This window comes from Poecile atricapillus, chromosome Z (assembly GCF_030490865.1).
Source record: "Poecile atricapillus isolate bPoeAtr1 chromosome Z, bPoeAtr1.hap1, whole genome shotgun sequence".
Classification (NCBI taxonomy): Eukaryota; Metazoa; Chordata; class Aves; order Passeriformes; family Paridae; genus Poecile; species Poecile atricapillus.
In genome coordinates, this window is record NC_081289.1 from 54,386,350 (window position 1) to 54,409,912 (window position 23,563).

The 23,563-nt window shown below is 37.6% G+C and overlaps 1 protein-coding gene across 1 annotated transcript in view; it reads right to left on the reverse strand.

The window, feature by feature from the left end:
- Positions 1-5,087: 5,087 nt before the first annotated feature.
- Positions 5,088-23,563, reverse strand: part of LOC131573262 (V-type proton ATPase subunit S1-like) — a 50,352-nt gene continuing 31,876 nt past the window's right edge. The window contains exons 7-10 of the mRNA XM_058827045.1: positions 17,686-17,927; positions 17,041-17,094; positions 10,151-10,388; positions 5,088-5,471 (exon numbers count right to left, since the gene is read on the reverse strand). Of these exons, the coding sequence (XP_058683028.1) occupies positions 5,262-5,471; positions 10,151-10,388; positions 17,041-17,094; positions 17,686-17,927 (744 nt within the window). The 3' untranslated portion in view covers positions 5,088-5,261. The remainder of the gene's footprint in view (positions 5,472-10,150; positions 10,389-17,040; positions 17,095-17,685; positions 17,928-23,563) is intronic.

The window sequence follows — 23,563 nt, forward strand, 5'->3', positions numbered from 1 at the left end:
AGTTCCCCTTTTGACAGCTATAGTAAAGATTACCCCAGTATTGCTTTAATATGTTAAGACATCGGTGTCTGCAGCTTTGCTCCTCTGCCAGGATTTTATTACTCAGCAGCAGGCATGGCAGACCCAGGTAAGAACCTGCATCTCTGCTACTCTGGTGCAAAATCTGATACATTAAATATTTAGTGGAACAAGAGAGTGCAGCAGTGTGGTCTTAACAGGCAGCTGAGGCAGAGATATACATGAATGAAAGGCAGGGCAGGAAAGGATAGCAATATCTTAAATCATGCCTGTACACTATAGTGAAAGATACCTGTTAAATAACTAAATTGATCATTCTGCTATCCATATGCCTCCATATTTACCCAAAGTGAATAGGATATACAAAATTATAATTCAAACATTACATCAGAAAGTCCTTAACTTATCCACCTTCATAAATTACTTTCATGAAAGCATTTTTAGGGTCCTTTTTTACGTTACAAACATTATTTTTGCATATGATATCATGATGACTGTACACCATTCATTTTGTGTTACTTTTACACAACTAGTTAAAGAAATACTAAGACTAAAAATGGGTTTCTTAGTCTTCCACTGGAAACTTACATTTCTCTCTGCAAAGCAGAAAATATACAATCATTCAGTAAACTATCTTCTATTATGGTAATAATGGATGACATAAAAAACAGTTCAAAATGAAGCTCAGCTATAATAATTCAAGAACATACCAGCTCCAGGGGTTATACAGAAATCCAGATAATCTGGAGCAGGGAACCTATGTTTCCACAGGAGGTACACAAAAAGTTGTGGTGGAGAGAAGGAAGCCACTTCATTTGTGGGACATCAATAGCAGCTGATTTGCTCTTGGGCTCAGTCACTGTTGTAAGTCCTCTTTCCACCTACACAAGTAGGAAGATTAAGAAAGACACTGGCCCACATTCTGGCGAGGAGAGACTACTTGTTTAGGGAACCACCCCTTGGAATATTTTTTCTTTTTTTTTTTTTTTTTTTTCCTAGCCCCACCCCTTTGTACTTCAAACATTTTTAAGCCTTTAGAAATCTGAGTTCTGAAGAAACTGTTCTTCTTTATTTTTGATAGATAATCAACTAACCTGAGGGCAGAACCTTTATTAGCAAACTGAAGATCAGGGTTTTTTGCTTCAGTAGAAATGGCATTAGACACCATGGGATTTTTTGGCATTTGTTCAGACTGAAGGCATTGTTTTAGTCTTGCTTTGGTTTCTTATTTCCCAACCTATTTAAACTGGTAATAAATTAATATTTCATAAATCTGTTTAGCCCATAGTGGTAACTGCGAAATGGTACCACTGTCTTTATCTTGACCCACAAGATTCTCCCTCTTATTTTCTTCCCTCATCCTGTGAGGAGGAGGAGGAGGAGGAGGGAGAGAGTAGCCAAGCAGGCATCTGGCAGCCAAGCAAGGTCAACCCATCACAGAATGCAAGATTAAAAATCAGCGTTCAGGAAAAGGAGTCCCCAGCCCCCCTTGTGTGCATTGTCTCTTCCTCTTGTTCAGTGAAACGATAAGATTTTCACTCTGCTTGCCCGAAAAATCATCACCACTACTGCTGTTTTTTTTGCCAGCACTGACCAGTATTCAACATTCAGACTTTTTGTGTCTTTGATGATCTTAGGAATTAGCTTTTCAAGGTCATTCCTTGTTTTCTGCCCCTATAACTTCTCCTGTTTGGCCTCAGGTTATGCTGAAATAATTATAGAACTCTTTAATGCCTGGGCACTGCCTAATAATTCAGCTGATTTAGATTTGCATATAATTTATTAGTCACACAGAAAGAAAGGTGGAGCTAATTACTTCATTGAGTTTTCCCTTGCAGATGGAATAACCTGTTTTCCTTCATTGCCTACATAAAAATACCGTTCTTGGACTATTTCTGTTATAATTCTGTGTCATTATAAGTCATTAATGGATTTCTGTATGATTTGTGAAATGAGCAATTTCACAGGCAGAGAAAGCAACAGACCAGGACACAAATCAGGAGGTTCAGATTCTAGCACCATCTCAGCTATCCCTGTCAACAAATTATTATTGCTGAATTTTGCGAAGTGATACCCTATTTCTTCAGAACCTTTGTGTTTAATTTTGGGGTTTCTCTGGTTTTAATCTTGATTCTTCAGAGCTAAATTGATTTTTTATTTTTTTTTTTAGTTTTGCCATAGTTTTTGTAAGTTCCTGATTTTTTTCCATAAAATTTTATTTATATATATGTAAATGAGAAAAAAGCTTTTACTTTTCTAATTCATACTCTTACCTATCATCCCCTTCATCTTTACTATATATTTTTAAAATTGGTAGAGAAATGAGCTAGCACACACCAAAGTCAGTACTTCTGATAAATTCAGAAAACTCTGGTAGAAGTCCTAAAGGCTCACACTTTTCCAGACAGAGTTAATATTCTGTCTGGAACAGCTCCCAAAACAGGCATGTTTTAACAAGTACTTTTATGATTAAGTTAAATTGTGAAATCAGAAGCAGAACTGGAGGACTCCTGACAGGGTTTTAACTTTATTCAGAAATGGAAACAAACACAGACAGGTGCAAAATCCTCCTAGAATTTCCTGAGGCACGGTCCTATTTACAAAGGAAGCCAGTCCTGCTGAACTAAGTGATCAGTTGTCCTTGTCTCCAGCCACAGGGAGTGTGATGAGCAGCTGCAGGGGTTTCAGAGGACATGGGGACTCCATGGGGTCTCCAGCAGTCCCCTGAGCTGGGGTTTTGGATGTGTGTCCAGGTGTTGTCAGCAGGGGTGGCCCCTGTGAGAAGAGGCCTGAGCAGCAGGATGGGTGTTTGCCAGCCAGCCAGCCAAGGTGATCCCATCTCATGTGGGCAGAGAATGGTTCCTTTCCATGACAGACAGGCAATTGTCCCAAGAGCCCAGCCCACCTGGCCCACAGGACAGCTAGAGCTGTAGATTTCTTTCTCTGATGTGTTTTCCAGCACAGACATCACAAGGATAAGTCTGTGGTTTGATCTTTCCATTACAAGGATATCCCAAGTCGCTATAGAAACAGAATGTATGTCCCCACCAGCCCTACTTACCGAGGCATGGTATCCTTGCTGCTAGAGAAGGTAGAAAGGAAAAGCTTTTCTCCATTAAAAATGCCTTCACCTTCACCTTGGAACACATCAAACAGCTCTTCTAAAAGAGGCTTATATTTTCCTCATGGTACAGTCAATACCAGACTGTTTCCTCACCCTCTTCTCCAGAGTCCATGCTAGCCAAGCAGGAGAGGATATAAGCATTCCCAGTGCCGTACTACGAGCAGGACACTGTGAGCCCACAGGCCCAAGAGCAGGCTGGACAAATTCATGGGCTATAGCTATACCCAGAGTTATTAAATACAAAGGCAACACTTCTGGCTAAGTACCTGAGCTAAATGGTGGAGAAGGGAGAACATCTGCAGGGAGCACTAACAGATGCTCACCATACTCATGGAGTATGATAGAACCCTATGCTAGGTGGCCTGGTAAAGCTCTCCTTCAGTTCTTTTTATCACCGCTGTTGAACAAAATCTTTTCCAAATTTTACTGAATCTAGATAAAAGTCCTAAGAAAGCTGTTTTCCATCAATCAAGTCCTTTGCACAGCCTTTCCCTCTTCTAGCAATAGTTACATGACTATTATGTCAATTTTCCATGTCACAATCATACAACTTGCTTTGAAGGGAGAATTAATAAAACAAGTCCAGTTGTCTCCTGGCAACTAATTTGTGCAAAGAAAATATGCCTTTCTAACACAGAAGTTCTGTGTAGATCAAATGCATTCTTTGAGGTTCTGAAAAACATTTGGGAAAACTATTACAGCACAGGAGACACCTCTGCTAGTTATATGACATTTTCCTTTTGTTTTCCAGGTCAGGATTGAATGATTCAAAAGGAATAGCTTCAGACAGCATTTAATCTACTTTCTGGACTGCATAATAGAACACCAAAAATGATGGATAGAAACTGTTGTCTATCTAGTTAAATAGTTGATTCTAACTGTCCTTCCTTTGTATCACTGTACTATGATGTAGATCAAGATCAGAAGAGTTAGAATTTTTCTCATTTCGTGAGTGTAATCTTGTCAAAATGATATTTTGGGGGGTTTTAAGTGCTAATTGAGAATGCACAGTCATAAAAAAAATCCAGAAGAAAGAATAAAAGTCTTATTTTTACCATTTTACCATTGCTCTTTTACTATTTCTTAATTCTACATAAAATTTAGTAAATCATTCCATAATCAGATTACCCCATTAGAAGACGTAGTGTTTCTATTAATTGCAGAAGAATACAGCACACTGTGTGTGTTTTCAGGCTTCTAGAAAAACCAAGATGACCACAAAATTCTCAGACTCAAACTGTACGTTGGCACAGTGCTTCTAATGATTTTATATAATATTATTTTTCCTTCTTTGGAAACTTTTCCAAAAATGCCTGAAAAATGGAGGAGCCTAAAAAAACTACCTTATCTCTGTTTAGATGCTGTCTGCATTAGCACATTGAATCATAATAGGTTCTGAACTTGAAAATTTGCATTCATTGCTATGACACCTAATCTAATTTTGTGATCAGTTTGGCCACTGACTGACTTCCCATCAGCTGTCCATGGCCAAAGCAAACACAAGACAGTGTTACTCAACATAATTCTCACAAGCATAAGATAGCATTAGATGGAAACTAAACCTTAATCTACCCATTCTCTTTTGTGATACCACATCTGAACAAAGTGATGAATTTTGAAAAGACTTCCCAGGACCATTTATTTAGTTCTGTACATTTCTGTATGTTTTACTCAAGAGAAAAAAATTCAAACACAGTTAAAATTTCCTAAGACATCTCATCATCATGAGACTAAAGAGTCTTTAGAGAATTAGAATTTTCAACATATAGTTTCTCATCAAATATTTTATCCTTTCCAATTATCTATGCTTTGGTATGTTCTCTTTGCCAATAAAAGTTAATCTGAGGAAGTTTTTAATAGTCTTTCTAATAGCCAGAGAGACTAATAACCTCTACAGTCCCACTTCAGAACCTCAACACAAAAAGCTGTTAACAAATGACCATAATAACAGACAGAATTTTTATTGTTGCCAAACATAAGGATCATTTCTATATGTAGTTTAATTATCTGGTTTTCTCATGATATCCTTTCAAGTTAAATATATTATGAAGTAAAAAGATTATTAAAATCATAATGTTGCTGTGGCTTTTCCTGGTCTGATGTTTAAGTCAATTCGCGGCTATTCTGTCTGAGGAACTGATAAAGCTGGACCTTTGGGATCGTCAAATCTGCTGTTTGTTGTGAGCTGCATGATCATATGGATTCCATAGGTCAGGATCCACAGTAAAATTATAGATGTCACCAAGCCCATCCAAATTCCAGGAGTGAAGAAACCTGTACAGTCACTTGCATAGGAAAACTGGTTGTCTATAATGTTGAAGCCTTGAATCTGAAAATGAGGAAAGGTAGATAGATGAGTGCAGTTAAGCATGGTCCTTATTCTCAGGATATATGTGGTAATTACAAAAACCCACACCCTTTAACTATCAATCGTACTCTGCCCATTAAAAAAAGAGTGAGAACAAAATCCTCTGCAAAACAATTTTCCAGATTTCCTTTTCACCCAGGAAATTAAAGATGTAGAATCCATTTCTTTGGTAAGGTTTCCCACTTCAGAAATTTGTATTGCTTTTAGAAGTAGAGTCCCAGCGGGGACATGTGATCAGCATTCTGTATTCATATAATCAGTATATCAGTGTTCATTGATCATCAGCACTATGACCACTTCAGAACCAGGAAACTCAAAGCACTCAAAGGCATGAGAGTTAAAGCTGCTCAGACAATGAGATTTGTTGAAATAGTCTGAGAGTTTTAGCTAATAGCTCCTTGACAAGCAAAATTCCCAGAACCTACTTTATAACGCATCTAATAAAGATGCCTTTTTTGGCTGAGTTTTAGTGAAAGTTCAAGGAGAAAAAAGTTGTGAAATTTTTATTCCTCCCTCCTTAGACATCAAAGACTCAAAACAGAAGGAAAGGCTTGCTTTATTGAGGTATGGGATATGTGCTGTCTATTAACTTATAAAACCCATATAAATTTTCCAGCAGTTAGAGAAGTTTTCAATATCTCTGATTTGACTGAATTCGCAGTGTCTGCCACTGACTGTTCTCCAACCATGTTATTTTCCTCAGAAAAATCAACAAATTTGGAGATATGTTCTATGACTAGATCCCAATTGTACAAAAATATCAACAAACTGAATGCCTTTGAGACTGCTAATTTTCTAGAAATTTTGTTCAGACCAATCAAAGGGTTAGAAAATTGTGAAGAAAGGGAAGACAATCTCCCCTCTACAAACATACACGTAATGGCATAAGCACTGGTTCCTTTAGAAGGAAGGGAACAAAACTGGTGGAAGAAGAGGAAGGAAAGAATTAATATGATCTCATTTTGATTAATTCTTAAATAATTTTAAAAAGAAAAATGAAGACTGGGATTCTTATGCATTTAAAAAATCTCTGAAATGGGTGTGTAAGGAGAGCACCAAATATCATAAACCCACTGGTAAAGAAATGACATGTTAAATATTACTATTTTCCATAAAATATTATCAAATAAAATTATAAAAGGATTATTTTATTTAAATCACTTTTCTCACCCAGCAATAACCAAGAAAGAATACGATCAAGGATTTCTACTTTCGTGTTCCCACACCATGATTATTCTATGATTTACAAGAAAATAAATAGAAAGCCTGCATTTATTTGTGGTAATAAGAGTTTTTACTTCCTAGGAAAGTTTTGGTACAAACTGAACAAATCTACCATGCAACAAATACACCCATAAACACTCTGGGCTTGAATCCAGTCATGGCTCAGGTCCCTAAAGTTTATCTAATATGTGTGTTATGAGCAATGTCTGTACCTTCCAGAATGGTGATTAATAAAACTACTCTTATGTGAGTAACTAAAGGCTTTTTAGATAATGTGGAGGTGAAGAAAATTTTAGTAATTCAACCTTTTAGAAGAATTTTTCCAAGTCAAATCAGAGTAGCTAACTTGCAAAGACCATCTGCTTTCACCAAAGGTACTCAGAGTTTTGATTAAAGCAGGATTAGTGAAAATAAGCTCCAGGGCTGGACAACTATTTGCACATTTTTAGAGAATACATTGCAAGAGCCTTTGCTTGTTAAGCCACTGCTTTGACTACAAGTGAGAATGTGAATAGGAGTCGTGAAATGTAGCCTGAAAGACTTACTGACAATAAAAACAGAAGGTGATGACTTATGTCATTTGTGTTCAAAAAAATGGATTGGAATTCTGGAAAACAGAACAGACTTCTTACCACATTTACAAGTACTCTCTAAAGTAATTAACAGTTATATTCCATTTAGAAGGGCTTTGGCACTCCTGATTTAGAGCCAGAAATACTGAAATTAATTATTTCAATTCCAGTGGTCTTATATTTTTTTTAAACAGCATTCTTTTTATTGAACCATCTAGGTGAAAGATTCAATTGTACTTTCCTAAAATGATATGCCTACTTTTAGGAAAGAGATTAAGGATATACCAGGTTATTTTTTTTTTTAAGCTTTATAATTTCTGTGGGGGTGTTAACTACCAGGCAGAAAATGGGAATCTTAGCAGCATACATAGAAAAGTAAAAAATACTTACATGTGGTTCTCTAATATTTATGAATGCTAAAGTCCTTTGTATACAGGCCTCTGTCCAGTGGAAGTTTTAATTCTGGTGTTTAGACCAGAATTATACAAGTCTTGATTATACAAGTCTGTACTTCCTTTAAATATTTTTGAAGGCAGATTTCTCATCATATGGCCTTTGACCAAAACTTCAAGTAAAATATGCTGGGTTTATGGCTCTTCAGTACACACCAAACTTATAATTTTTGAACTTCGAGATATTTTAGCTGCAAAGAATATTCTTGATTTTGGAGTTTTTGGCAGATTTTCATAGGTTTCAAAGTACTTCTGAACCACACATAGTAAAGAAAAGCAGTGCTTTTGGTGGCAGCCACCTCTTTAACTTCATTGACAAATATGAGAACCTCAAAAGGACAAAAGGTACCATGGTAGAACAACCATTCCTAGCAACAACAACCAACAAGACCAAATGTAGAGCAGTTTTGATGCTCTGTAGAGGTGTGCTGACACAGGAGTGGTGACATCCTAGGCTGTGAGCATGCCGAGCCAGCATCCCACAGAGCTTCTTTTAGATGGTAGTGAGTGAGGCAGCTCCAGAACTGAAGTAAAATTTTCAATTACTTCAAATACTTTTACCTGTTCAATTTTGCCTAGGAGCAAGCTGTGCAATGCCTTCCTGTGCAGCTGCCATTGTCCCTCTATTACTGTGATTCAGCTTCCAGGACCCAGTGCCGCAGAGCGCGACTGTGCCAGTTTGACTGGCACTGGATCCAGGTTTCCAATTCATTGCATAACACTGACATGAAAATCATGGTCCTCAGTTTCAGCAACAAGGTTTTGTGCTAGCTGCAACTACTGAGCACATCCCACATGCTTTTTCACCATGGAACAGAGTTTGGGGGCTTCTAAACCTTAGGCAATAACAAAGAGTGATATTGAGATCACCTTTCAGTATGTATCAGTGGAAGATACCCGGAAAAGTATGATCTGGGTCAGATAGAACTTGGAAATGAGCCCAGAATGGTGACTCTCTGTTTTCTCACACAACAGAAAAATATCAGTCCAGGAGTTTTGTGTTGTGTTGTGTGCCATGTTTAGGACTGGGTCAGAGAAAAAGCCCTTTCTCAAGAGGAACTGGAGGTTCTGCTGTCTGAACAGTGAAAGCAGCTGCTGTTCCAAATCAATATGGAAGGTGAGAAACCACTACTTCTACTCTTGGTTAAGACTACAATGAAAAGATGCCTACTAAGACTGGAGCCTATTTAAGTTTTAAGAAGGCAGTAATATCAGTGCATATGGAAACAGAAGGAAAAGATAGGTGGTAATTATACACTTCACAATTTCATAGGTCATGTCTTTTCAAGTTTTAGTGATATGAAAGCCTAACTCCAAAGAGTTCACTAGGCAAAGTACAGTTGCGTGAACTCTGGTATTTTCAGGCCTTACATAAAAATTACATCATAAGGAACCCTCACAACATTGGTATGTATTGCAACATTGTTGCTCAAAAAATGGTGAGACTTGACACCGGAATTTGTGGGAAATAAATCTAAGCATCAATGCCCTTTCTGTGAGGTTTACATTACTTAAGCAGAAGTGTCAAGTCTGGAGTCAGATTATTGATATTGGTTTATTATCAAAATTATAAATACAATTATATCAGCATTTGTATACAGCTCATGTTTGACAAATAGAGTACAGTTTGGAATTGTTCCTATTATTTTTATGATCTATTTTATCAAAGAGATCCCTTAGAGCAATATTGTTTTAAGATATAAATGTTGTTGTGCTTCTCTTAGGTCAAGAACAAAGCCCAAAGCAATAAAGGTGTAATCATCTATACATCACATATGTAGTCTGAACTACTACTAAATATGCAGAAAAACTATGTGCCATTCAAAAAAATCAAGCTGCTTTCCTTCTGGATCATGCAGGAACTCATACCATTCCTGACTGAAGTCCATGGCAAACTTCCCACTAAATTGAATTGCACTGGACTTTGTTTCTATCTGCAGGAGTGCAGACAGTCACCGAAAACAGCAGCAGCACTAAGCTGTACTTTCCTAGGTAAACAAAGCACCAATAAATCAAATAAAAACAAAGTAAGCAGTATAAAGCCACCCACCTAAGAGGCCCCTGTTTCCAACAGCAGCCCAATTCATTAAACAGGCATGAGGACTTAGTCATTCTTTGCCTGATTAAGTGCATTTGTTTTAATTTGGTTTTCTTTCTGTGGACAACTTCATAGTTTTGTTTTTCAAAGCTGTGCTTTCATGTTTTCCTTGTTCAGCAACTGGCATCTTTTTTACCCCTCTACTGAATAGCTCACCTAGGGGAACAGCTTTTCTTTTATGTTTTCCCCCAGGCTGGAATGCAAGTAAGGGCATTATGAATGTGTGTCATTCACCACCTACAATAGCAAGTAATAGTTCTTGGAGTTATCTATGAAATGGCAACCCATACTCACTTGCAGCTTGGAAATGAAAACATCCCAATTTTTTGCCTCATTGTTGGATGGAACCAGCCTTGCAGGATAGAGATTGCTTGTTCCCACCAGCTGACAATGAAATGAATACTCTGCAGGGGCAGAGATGCCAGAAACATTAAATTTAGCAAACTTTTCTCCATCTTGTACAATCTCAACTGAATTTAAAGTGGACCATTTTCTAGCCGAGACTTCATAGAACTTGTTGGTCATTAAAAACCTAGGAACACAACAGAGGACAAAAAGAAAAAGTCAAAAGGTTAGAAGGAAAAAATGAATATACATTTGATAAAGTACCAGTAGCAGATAAAGGTTCACTATTGCTGGCTGCAAACATCACAGATGATGATGATATGGACTCCCATATCATTCAAGTTGTTCAGAAGGGAAGAGGGTCTGTGAATGTGTTTACTACTTAAAGTTTCACCTCACAAGCACAGCTTCCTATAGCTGTGGCAGGCAAGAAGCAAATGCAATTTCATTCTTCAAGGGCCTCTGCCACTGCTGTATTTCATCAGTTACCAACAGTTTATAATCAGTGAAGGGGAAGCTGAGAAAGTGTCAGTAAGACTGCAGTGGCTCTGAATAAACATTTGATGGGATTTTTGGAAAATTGCTTTTATGATGGGTACAGGCGTGATAGCCAATCTAATTTATCATTGTGATTCTTTCTCGGCTCAAATGCCTAAATGGCAATTTCCTTTGCAAAGGTCTGAATTTGGTGTAGAAGACAGAGCTTTCTCTCACTGGTGGGTCAGGAGCAATTGCCAGCTCTAGTTTCACAATTTGAAGTAGGCTAGGTACAAAAAGGTATTTTCTTATTTTAAAAGCATCCATGTATGTGGGATATTGCAGCAGTTTATAATCATGGAATTTATGTTACTACCAATGTACTCTGAACAGCTCCCAACAGAAATAATTGAGAACTTCCAGACATCCAGAAGTACATTCTGATCCTTTACAGATCAGGACGATGTGCTAATCTTCACCACTTTTATACAGTTACTTTTAGGCATTCAATCTATTTCTTGAGGAAATTATAAACCTTTCTCCTCAGTGTACATTATTTAATACTTTAACCCTACTTGGTCTATGCATGTGTATCTCTACATAGTTTGCTGATGATTTCTTATGATTATTGGTAACCATGAAATATGTAGAAGAGAAATTTATTTAGCAATAAATAATACTTGCTAAAAATGAAATATTCAAGTCTATCCACAACGGCTAATACTGTGGGTTGACTTTAAAATTTGAAGTAATAACTTAGACGTAATTATGATTGGTTTGAAAAAAAGTATAGTCATCTTAAATGAGGCAAAATATAGACTATTTTATGTTCTGTAGGGTATATGTATACAGAGAGAATATTCTCTCTGTAGAATATTACTTGTTTGTTCAAATTAGTTACTCTCAATATTGTGTTATCTATACAGCACAGAATCTAACATTGCTTTTTAAAAAAATATTTATTAATAATCAGTGGCTCTTGATTCATATAAGTTCAGAAACCTGAAGAGTTTCAAAATGCTCAGAAGGAATTCCAGAGCACAGTGTCACTGAAGTGAGAAAAGGCTTATGTTTTAAGCCTGAACAGTTCTATCCATAAAACATTGAGCTGAAAGCATCAGTGAAAAACAAAACAAAACAAGAAATTAATTCCATCCAGCCCACATTTACAAATATATATTGAAAATATTCTATTCTTATATAGTTACAAAATTAAAACCTTGATATTATTGCTAGAAGAGAGAAACCTTTTCCTGATGTACAGTAGAATCTGAACAGAATTTCCATGGTGTCCCAGTTGCAATGCTATAGGCACTAGCTGAAAGCCATTATAAACACAGAGGAGCTTACTTAAATGTTTATGACAACCACAGAGGCTGGCTGTGGTCTGCACTTCTGCAGATAAGATGAGAAAAGTGGCAAAGAAGGAAATTCCTTGTAAACTGACCATATGAACAAAAAGTTTTATAAGGCCACATATGTGGTGAGTACAGTCTAAAATTACTTTAAAGGGAATGCTGTCTCTTCACATTACACCAAAGACTAAAATGTGTTACTTGAATACTTATGAGAATTAACATTCTAATTGGTTAACTAGTTGAGCACAGTTAACTTAGTAATAAAGGCTGTTATCCTTAGATTTTTCCAAACAACTAACAGTGAATAGCCTCCACCAAGCACACACTTAACTGGTAACAGATGTTACTATAGTTCATTAAATTACAAGAGAAAAGGCATTCAAAAACCAAAAATCTAAAGAATTACTTCATTTAGTTTAACATTTTCTCAAATGAATAGATAGCAAATAGAGCACATCATAGCAAATTAATGACACAGAGAAGAGACGGAACAAAGGTTTTATCTGCAGAACTGAAAGTACCTTGGCTTCTTAAGGAAATTCATGTTCATGTTAAACATTAGAAACAATTATGCACATTAGATACATTATGTACTTTATGTATGGTGGCACAAAAAATTCCTGGTCTTGGGCCAGGATCCCTTTGTGCCAGATAGCTCTGAATGCCACCTCCACTAATCAAGTCTCGTGTGGCTAATCATTACAAGCAGAGGTATTTCTGAAGCAGAAGATAGCTAGAATTACTGTTTCAAATATTCAGGGAGGAACACAACTGTTAAGCAAAAGACTTTAAAACATTTTTTTTTGGGTCAACTCTATTCTGTTCTATACATTGAGCAACAACAGGAGTCAAGTACGTATCAATATAAGTGTGGAATACTAATGTTCAGCGCTTCCATTCACTTTGACACTTTTTCCCAGAGAAAATGACAAGTGCTTGAACAGCTGGATCAGTTTATGAGAGAGCTGAGATGATGCTTCTTCCAGCAAAGTACTACTGCCCACTGCTCCCACTCCTGCTGCAGCAGTAGCTTACTTTCCTTACACTATCACAACAACACTACAACCACTCCCTTACAGCTCATCTCCCAGTGCAAGAGCAGGAGGATGAGGGAGACTGTAGCTCTTGCTAGAGAGAGGGAGAGGGAGGTGGCAGCTGTGTGTGTGCACAGGATGAAGCAGCAGTAGCAGCTGTCAGTGGGAGGTGGGATGTGACCAGCTGCTCTGTACGTGGGCATAGACTGGTGTTGATAAGGGGAGCAGGAGGCTCTGGATCCTGCTCATGCTGCTGAAGTTAGAACCTCTTTTATTGATGAATAAACTGACCTGCTTGAACATGATCCCCTCTGGAGTCACTTTCTGTCTTCAAGATATGTTATCCTATCCTATCCTAAGTAAAAGGCCTTTACAGAAGCATAAAGTTGTGGCTCTCAGCCCTGTTCCTTCCACCTCTTTGCCCTGCTTGTGTCCTGTTTGTTAAGGCAAACCATGATCTTGGTGTAATCAGGTGTAATCTTGAAAAAGAAATCTAATCAAAATGAACCAGAAGGGGAAAACAGAGGTTGTAGAGTATCTCTGGATTTTAGAAGCCCTTGACAAGAGACATATTGAGATTCACAAGGTGAATAAAGTGCTAGCAAATCATGAAAAAAGTCAATGGCTTGCTCTGATTCTGTTCCATGTATCTTATTATTTGCATTATATAGCATGCAATACAGTATTATGGTAGCTAACAGAGGTCTAAAATGACACCATTTTCCCACCCAGATACAATCCAACAGGAAACTGCAAATAATCAGTTGAGTCTTTAGATCTATTGTTAATTTATAAAGGCTCTGAGGTGTTATGGGTCGATACCAGCCAGCAGCCATTTAGATGTTTGCTCAGTCCCCCTGTTCAGCAGGATAGGGGGGAGAACAGAAAGAGCAAAAATGAAGAAACTTGTGGGTCAAGATAAAGACAGCTTAGTAAGTTAAGGCAAGAAGAGAAAAAGCAACACAGAAGCAGTCAGTCTCTATCTCCCACACACAGGCCAATGTGTAGTGAAGGTCCAAGAAATAGTTACCCTGGAAGCTACTCCCTACAATTTCCTCTATTCCATTTTATATTACTAAGTTCCTGTGTCATAAATAAAAATCAATCGATTTGTGTTTATTTGCCCTGAAGGTCTATTAAAAACCTGGATCACACAAGGCCCATTGGAATAAACTGAATTTTCCTGCAAAACACAGCCAGTCTATGCTACTCTTACATGCTTGGCATGAAAACATCCAGGACCTATCTCTCTTTTCAAGTCCTCACCTATTACAGAGCCTGAGTTTCTTATTCCAGCTTCAAGGACTATTTATGCATTTTGGTATTTAACTATAATATGTTCAAGTAGAAGCATAGGTCAAGAAAGACTCTGTGAACATTTCTGCCTCTACTACAACAGGCTCAAAGGATATAAATTTTTTTTCCTCAGAAAGAAAGAAAACATGAACCATTCACCTTTTGTACTGGCATTTTCATCTAAATTACAGCTTGTCTGCAGAGTTGCTTCAAATTTCCTCTTTCCAGATGCAACTCAGATTCATGACTGCATTCAATTTTTCATCCAATAATTAATTAAAATTATAAGCTTTTAACAAACAGATTATTAAATATAAATCTAAATAATCTTCACTAAATCCATGTGTGCACTAACATCACATCTGATCTCCTGCCAGCTGCAGAAAACAACTGCCAAAGGATTTTGTTTCCATACTACTGTCTCAAGGTTTGCAATTTGCCATTGTACAGTTAAGTGAAGCCTGTTGACTACTAAAGAAAACATCCCTTTAAGATCTAGCTATTAACTTGCTTTCAAGCACAGTCCCATGCTCCATGATCCATCATGGGATGCTTTGTGATTTGCACTATTTTCTCAGAACTAGGAAGGATGATATTTTGCTGAAGATAGCCATATTCAGGAGAAATGTAGGAAAGAGCCACATTCATTCATAAAGAGATTACAGCAGACCAGCTAAGACTTGTGCTAGGACACACAAAGATGAAGAATGAAAATCAAAGCAGTGTCTTGAAGGGCCTGTCTCTGTCAGAGTGGGATAGGAGCACTAAAGAGCACACAGAAGAGCGTCAGGGCAGTACCAGAGAAAGTGCTATTTTGGGACTTGTAGCAAAAGGAAAAATACAACTTGGGTAGAGTCTTGGTTGGAGACACGTATCTTTTGAATACGAGGAAATACAAGGAAAATATTTTCTTAATCCCCCATGGTGATTAGGGAAATACATGTCTCTTTCATAATTTACATTATTGAGACCAAGGCATGCTTCACACCATCACAAAGGACCAGTCCCACGGATCCTATATACAGCTAACTTCAATAATCACAAAAATAAAAACACTATACAATGTACAATATACTGTACAACAGTAATCTTTTCTGTACAGTATATTCTCTTACAAAGCTCTAGCTGGTTGAGTGAGAAGGGAGATGCTAAATAACAAAGTATGTCTGTTTTTTTGCCACCAGTCATGATCTCTAATACTGACTGCAAGTATCTCTATGCACTCTGAATACCACTCCAAACACATCACTGACTCTCCTCAAGACAAGTTCTTCCGGGGTCCTTTTACCTAACTCAGGATGTCTTTCTGTCTCAGTGTAAATGATAGTATTTATTCATTTGAGCATTCATCTGGACAGGCTGATTGATGTGCCAGGGCCGATGGTATGAGGTTCAACAATGCCTCACAACCACCCCAGGCAGCACCACATTCTGGGGATAGAGTGGCTGCAAAGATGCCTGGTGGAAAAGGACCCGGGGGTGCTGGTGAATAGCAGCTGAACATGACCCAGCATGTGCCCAGGTGGCCAAGGAGGCCAAAGGCATCCTGGCAAGTATCAGCAATAGTGAGACCAGCCAAACCAGGGCAGGGATTGTCCCCCCATACTCAGCACTGGTAAAGCTGCACCTCAGATCTGGTGTTCAGTTCTGGGCCGCTTGCTACAAGAAAGACACTGAGGTACCAGAGCATGTCCAGGAACGGGCAACAAAGCTGTTGAAGGGGATGGAGCAGAAGGGGTGGCTGAGGGAGCTGGATGTGCTTAGTAACCTGGAGGAGAGGAAACTCAGGGGGACCTTACCACTCTCTACAACATGACAGGAGGTTGTAGTGAGGTGGAGGTTAGTTTCCTCTCCCAAGTAAGAAGACATAGAACAAAAGGGAATGGCCTCATATTGCATGAAGGAGGTTTAGGTTGGATATTGGGAAAAATTCCTTCAGTTAAAGGGTTGCCAGGCCTTGGAAAAGGTTCCCAGGCAAGTGGCTGAGTCTCCATCCTTGAAGATATTTAGATGTTGTCGCACTTAGGATATGGTTTAGTGGTGGACTTAGAAGCACTGGGTTAAAGATTGGATTCAATGATCGCAGAGATAATTTTCAATGTAGACAATTTTATGATTCTCCCTATAATTTTTTTTCCCCAGGTCTTCCAGTTCCCTAGCTTTTCTTCCCTCTCATCATGGTAGGAGAAATATGGTCTTGTCACTGTCCATAAAGCAGCAAAGACTTTTTAAAACTTTTTTCACCCCTCATTGACCACAAGCTAGTACTAAAAGAGTGCACTGGCAATCCACATTAGGACTCAATACAGCCCTGGCCATGCAGGTAGACTTTAACCCCTCTAAGTTTTTACAAATCACAGTTAGATTTTCCTGAGAGGACTGTGAACTGGTCCTGTTAGTGAAACAGGAAGCTGCATATACCAGTACCTTACAGTATGGATGTTTGCATACAATATTTTTTCAGAACTTTACCTGAGCATATTAATATATTTTCTGTATAAAGGCTGTACTACTGTTCTCCTGCATTGTGACTTCTCAGACTAGAAAGCAAATAATAAATTAAAAAATATTTTCATTTAACTTCTCCCCTATTTTTTTTGCTCCTAATTTATTAATTTACTAACAGGTAAATTGCAAACTACAAAAGATCTATTTAAAATAAATCATAAGTTACCTTATCTCTAGGCTGCTGATTCCATTCACTGGTTTTGTGTATTTTAATGACAGTCTAAGAATAAGAAACAGATTTTTAATATTAGAGTAGTCAGCTTTAATTAGATCATTGTGACATTTCAATTTGAGGAATATATTGTAAGTCAGGAGGTAATTACAAAAGTCATATAGCAAAGGTTCAGTACATAGAAAAATATGACTAAATATTTCTAGGGTTTTATTTACACAAGAGCAGGTGCTTCAAAGTAAAGGGAAATAGAGATCATGTTTCAACAATATACTTCTGTCTGAGTTACTGCCTCATAACTGGCAATGCTCCCCTTCAAGGGAATGAAGTTATGATCTCATTAATGCCAGTGAAGATTTTTGTGATTGTGAGATCAGGCACAGGGAAACCTGTTTGGACCAAAGATAAACAAACCAGGGAGTAGGGAACATAAGAAGAAAAAAATTGTGAAAATAAGAGGCCTTGTCTGAACAGTTTTTGTGGTTTTGACTTAACTTTTTTCTTCTAAGAATACATTTTTTTAAAATTTTGGATTCTTTAGAAGAAGAACATTAAAATAGCACTAATTTTAAATTGTAATATTTCTGATAGTTTTCAGAATTACATGTATTGTGATATGAAATTTCTTATGCTACTCACGTTGTGTTGCTGTCTGAGCACTCAGAGGCAGAAATATCCACGTTCTGTGTTAAAAATGTTGCATTTGTCAAATCTATTAAAACTGAACTGTTGGCTTTGAGGCTGAAATTACTAGCATAAAAAAGGATGCAGGAATAATTTCCAGTGGTCACATTCAGAGGAGGATATGATAAACTGTCTTCTTCCTCAGCAGCCATTAATTGTCGTCTTAATTCTGCCACCACATCAGTTCTTCTAGAAATCTGGAATAACAACACATTAACAATTCATCCCTTTGTAAGAGTCATTTCAGTTGAAAACTGACCTTCACCATTCTGTACCTTGAGCACCAGTTCTTCTGAAATCCCCAATCAACCTCAACATTTGTTACTGTCTATTTAACTGGTGGTGTGGAGGCTAATAAGGCAATGTAACCTAGGTTCCCATGGCCAGGTACCCACGTGTGAAAATAAGCACCACTGACACTAGGCAAATGAATGTAAAACAGTGTTGGTAGTGCTGCCTTAAGATGGGAGTATTCATTTTTGCTAACAGGTAGAAGAATGTTTTTGTTGGTTTTTTTCCCCCCGAAGAATATACTGAAAGAAATTAGCTTTTTTTTTCTGCAATAAAATCATAAGGAAATTTCAACTTGCTAGTTCAGTGACACTCTCCTCTTAAGTAACAGTAGCAGGCTTTGCAGTCTTCATTTTAACAAGCATGAGAGCAGTCTACTTAGCTACAGCAAGCTTATTTTTTAGACTCTTCTGATGGCTTATGGAAAAATAAGACCTTTGCTCATTTGGCCGATCTGGTGAACTCCTACAGGAGATGCATTTGCTTTTAGGATATTTCCAGCAATATTTAGTAGGTAATGCTTTTAAAAAATGTGCCCAGGGCATCCTTGGTAAAGCAGCCCCACAGATATCACCAGTTAAAGCAACCATACCTTATAACACAACAAATTTATTCTGTTCTTATCTTACTCCTCACCTCTTACTCTATTCATATCTTGGAGATTCCACCTATTTTTGAGTCCCATGTCAGCTTTACAACTTTGTATGCTGCAGGTGACCTCTACCCTTGTATAACTCTAGGGTACAAGGAATGAAAGGCATCACAAGGATTACAAGGGTTACCAGAACTGTAATTATGTGGAGCTATTGCCTAGAACTACTTTTCATGGATTTAAAGACAGTCAAGGACCATTTTCCAGTCTGAAACAGAGACGATATTATGCTTTATAACCTGCCTGTAGAGAGGAGCCCCAGAAGATTTTGTCACCTTAACGACTGCTCTGCAAATGCTATTGGCCATCTGTTTTTCACAGCTTGTCTTTGCAGGTACCTCATTCTATCAATTAAGCAGAATGGGCTGCATTAAAACCCTTTGACTAAATGCTCCAGCGAAGAATGTAATCTTCCCCTCCCATACATGCATACTTTATGAATTTCTTTTTAATTCAGAGTTGTGCCTTTTTAAATATATCAGAACAAGCATTATTTTAAATGAATACCATTTTCTTTAAAAGAAGAGGGTACAACAAAAGAAAATATTCAACTTTTGATATAAAACTTTAAATCTTTCCTTAGACTTTCCTGAAATGTAATAATTTTATTTCAAACTGAGAGGAAAAGCTGAAGTCTAAATTATATCCTGTCTATCTATTGACTTCACTATGTGGGCCCCATGTATCATCTAAAGAGGGCTTTAAAAACCACCTGCAAAGAGCTGAAAACAATGCTACATTGGATAGTGAATTGGGATAACTTGGGGGATTAGGTTGAAGTACTTTAAAATAAAAAGAAAGCTATTAAAATATAATCATAAGGCTAAGCTTTATTTCTTTTTCTCTCTGAGCAGTCTTTTGCCATGAGGCTCTTACATACAGGTTCCCTTGTCTCTCTCAGAAAGCATATGAACCAAAAGAGGGTACACCTGGAAAGAAGGGCTTTCAGAGACAAAGAAACCCACTAGTCTGATAGGAAAAGGCAGATCCATCAGGTCAATGCACGGCTCCAAGTGGAAAAAATTTGCGTTTGTTGACCATGGGATAATCAATATGTGGTCACTGACACCTGACTCAGGGATGCACCTGTCTCAGAGGGGAAGAAGAGCTTCAGCCCAGGAGATACTGGGGCTTGGTGACAAAGGTTTAAATGAACTTGGATGGGGGGAAAGGAGCAGAACCAGGCTGTCCAGTGATAAGCAATGAGATGGTGTGCCAAAACATGGGAAAATTAGTATCAATGGGGATATCAATCTATGTCCAACACAGCATGTTCTGTGATTCTATGAATTAAGCATGCTTGAAATCAGGGAGAGATTTTAAAAAACTTAATCTTCAGGTTGGAAGGAGGATATCTGAAACAGCCCAGGCTGGGACCATGGGAGACCTGATGACAGCAGTTGCTTCCTCCAAGTTACTGCAGTGCGAAGCTGAGAGCTTCCCCACTATGCCCCTGTTTCTCTGTTTAAGGAATATTTTATTTTTCTTTTGTTGCTGCACAAACATGAGCTTACCGAATCAAAATCATTCTCTGATGTCATATATTTCATGCTAAACTATAAATTACAAGACACTTCCTTGACAAATGGATTATATTTACACTGAATTACTGTAAATCAAATTAGATTATTTTGGAACAATACATCATGGAAGTGTTGCCAAACATTAAATCATATTTAATTCTGTTGTTCAGTGTGTTCTTCTCCTTCACCTAATCTGAACTGAGGGATGTGTGAATCACTGTCTTAGTCTCTGAATTTATCAATGGCATTTTTGGTCTCAGTCATGCAGTGAACAACAGCAAGACCTGATTAAATAATGTACAGAGAAGGAAAAGAAAGGGTGCCATTTACGTTTTCCTAGACCACAATGGAATCTTGTAATTACTAACTGAACCTGCAATAGACGTAGTCTGAACAAATTTCTTCCCTTTGATCTGTTTTTCAAGCCTCCTAATTCAGAATCATTTCTCTTGGAAACAAGAAAGGAAGCAGATCTGGCAACATTTTGATTCGTCAACATAAAAATCTTTTTCAAAGCAAACAGACCTTACATCCAAAATTACTTGTTTTGTTGTTGTTGCCACAGTTTTGTTGGCTCTTCCAACACAAAGTGGCTAGGGACAAGAAAAAAGATTTGGGGCCATTATATATATTTGAATTTACATTTGAAAACAAATATAAATCAAATAGTTGTAAACACATATGAGAACCATACAAAAAACTGTGAAAATGAAACTTTCATTTGCTGAAATGATGAATGGTAATGAACAACAGAAACAGATTACATTTTACACTGGTTACAACATGGGATTTTTGAATATCAGTTCAATAGATGATTGTGTCTTCTGTTTCAATCCTTTGTTTCCTGACTTCTTATTGCTGTGTTAAGGTGTGCACATCAAGAATAAGAAAACTGTCCTGGTGGTGCTTGCTTCTCCTTTTCATTTCTAACAACATATATATATAACCACATCCTCTGTGTGGGATTACTGCTCTTATTGAAAAGGTATTTCTGTACATTCAAGGAGGGAGGTGAGTAGGCAGAAGGGTTCATTTCCTTTCTCTTCCTAGGCTGTATCTTAGTTTAGTCCATACATCCATACTACATTTTTTTTGTGCATATTGTGCACTACTGTGTGTTCTCTATATATACCTGACTGGGATGGAAAATGACAATTTTTCCAATTTTACCTGATTAAGCCGGTTGTTAGCATTCCAAAACTACATAAGAATCTTAGCTTCTAAAAAAAAGTGCATTATCAGAGCCAGATATTGCTTGTTAGCATTGCACAGCATAGCACAAATGAAGAAAAGAACATGAAAATATTTAGGGCATGCATGTAGAGACAAGTTCAAAATAGATTGCAAAAAATGACAACAAAGAATTTTTTGGATCACATATGATGACCTAAATCATGACATGTAAGGTCCAAGGAAGGGAGGCCAGGTGCTGCAACTGCTACAATAACACCACAAAGACAAACACCTTTTATCTGAACTAGATTTTGGGGTTGGTAAATGGAACTGCATCTACATATCATGTACCAACTATAATTCTTTTCACAGAATACCAAAAGAACAGTATGCTTGCATTTTCTCAATTTGCTTTAACAGGGACCATAAAAATATTATTTTAATTTTTTTTTTGCAAGATATCCTTTAAAAAAATAACACCAGGAGGCTTGGTGCAGGGGTACTGCAGAATGGCAGATCGTGCTTCTTTCTGGAGTTTGGCTGTGGCATATCAGAAGCCACCCAGCATTCACATCCCAGCCAAGTATCAGCACATTTCAAATGCTTTTTCTGAAATTATCATTTCACATTCCTTCCTACACAAACAGATCAGTTTTCCTCCTTTTTTTCTATTTGATGTGGCATCATGGTCTCACTATGGATAGCATCATCACCACCCCTGCTAATACATCCATTTTCCTGAAAGATAGTGTATCACGAATCTGTGATGCAGGCAATCTCACTGCTAAAGGTCAACAATTTAAAAGGCAAGCATTAGAATTTGGCATTGTTACTATGGGGCTAAATATTTCTGAAAATCATGTAAAAGTAGGCCACAAGAATGCTTGTATTAGGGAGAGTCCAGCAAGCTAAGATGTTTATTGTAACAGGAACAGGTACTTGGGGTCTCTAAGATACCTAGAGATAAGATTCGTACAGGTTCATACAAGGATGAACTAACTCTAATGAAGCAATATTAATAAAGTTAATGAAACAATGTTAATGAAGCAATATCGATAAGGTTGCTATAGTGATTACTGCTACAGCCAAAATTGTATAAATATGTGCACTTTGGACAAAGATGATGGAGTGAGATTTGGGTTGCTGATACACCTAGTTCCCATGTGCTTCAATAAAAACACCTGCACATGATCGTTCTGTGATTTTGTGTTATTGAACACTAACAGTATTACTGTAAAAATGTTCTTTGTGGTGTCAAGTTTACAAAATCACACACACAGCAAACAGAAATACATTTGATTTGACTTATTTCATTCACCTGTCAGTGGAAGACTGTGGCATAACAGTGTTTTAAGCTGTCAAAATCTAGAATATTGAGCAGAGTTACCAATTATCTCTATTTTTTAAAGCTTTAACTGTTTAATTTTTTATGATTTCTAACATTTTGGGATTTTGTTTTTTTAATTCCCCTCTAGGCTGACTTGTGGCTGACTCAGACCTGGAAGTGTTTAAGGCCAGGTTGGATAGGGCTTAGACCAACCTGGCCTACTTGAAGGTGTCTCTGCTCATGGCATGGGGATTGGAACTGGGTGATCTCTAGGGTCCCTTCCAACTCTATTTTACGTATTTCTACAGTAACTAAGCCTAAACAAGACACCAGAATAAATTTCAATAGCATATTGATATTTTTCCCAGAAGAATCCTTGACCTCTATTTCTGATCTCTATTATAACACTGATGAAGCAGGTAAAAAAAGAATGCACAGAAATGTGCATTCATTTATTAACAATGAATGCTATAATTTTAGTACCTTGCAGGATATGTGGCCAACCTTGCTGTCTCACATTAGCATCTGATGGCTTCCCTGTTGAACCATGCACACTTCTACCAGTGAGCCAAATGGCTTGGCAACAGTGACACACAGCTTGTACCTCGTGTTCTGCATCCCTCAGGGTTTTTCACAAAAATGAGGCTGGGACATGGATGTTAAAGTCAAAATGCACATCTTACAGTAAGAGATAATGATCTCACTGTAAAACATAATGTTCTCTTTTATAATTGATAGAACTGCTGCGACTTGTGGCAATCACCCCAGTCATGAGCAAGCACTTCAAGATCTTCTGTTAGAAGAGGCAATAAAACTGCAGTATTTACTGCACTGTTCAGTTCAGTGGCCTGCATAAACACAATCTGC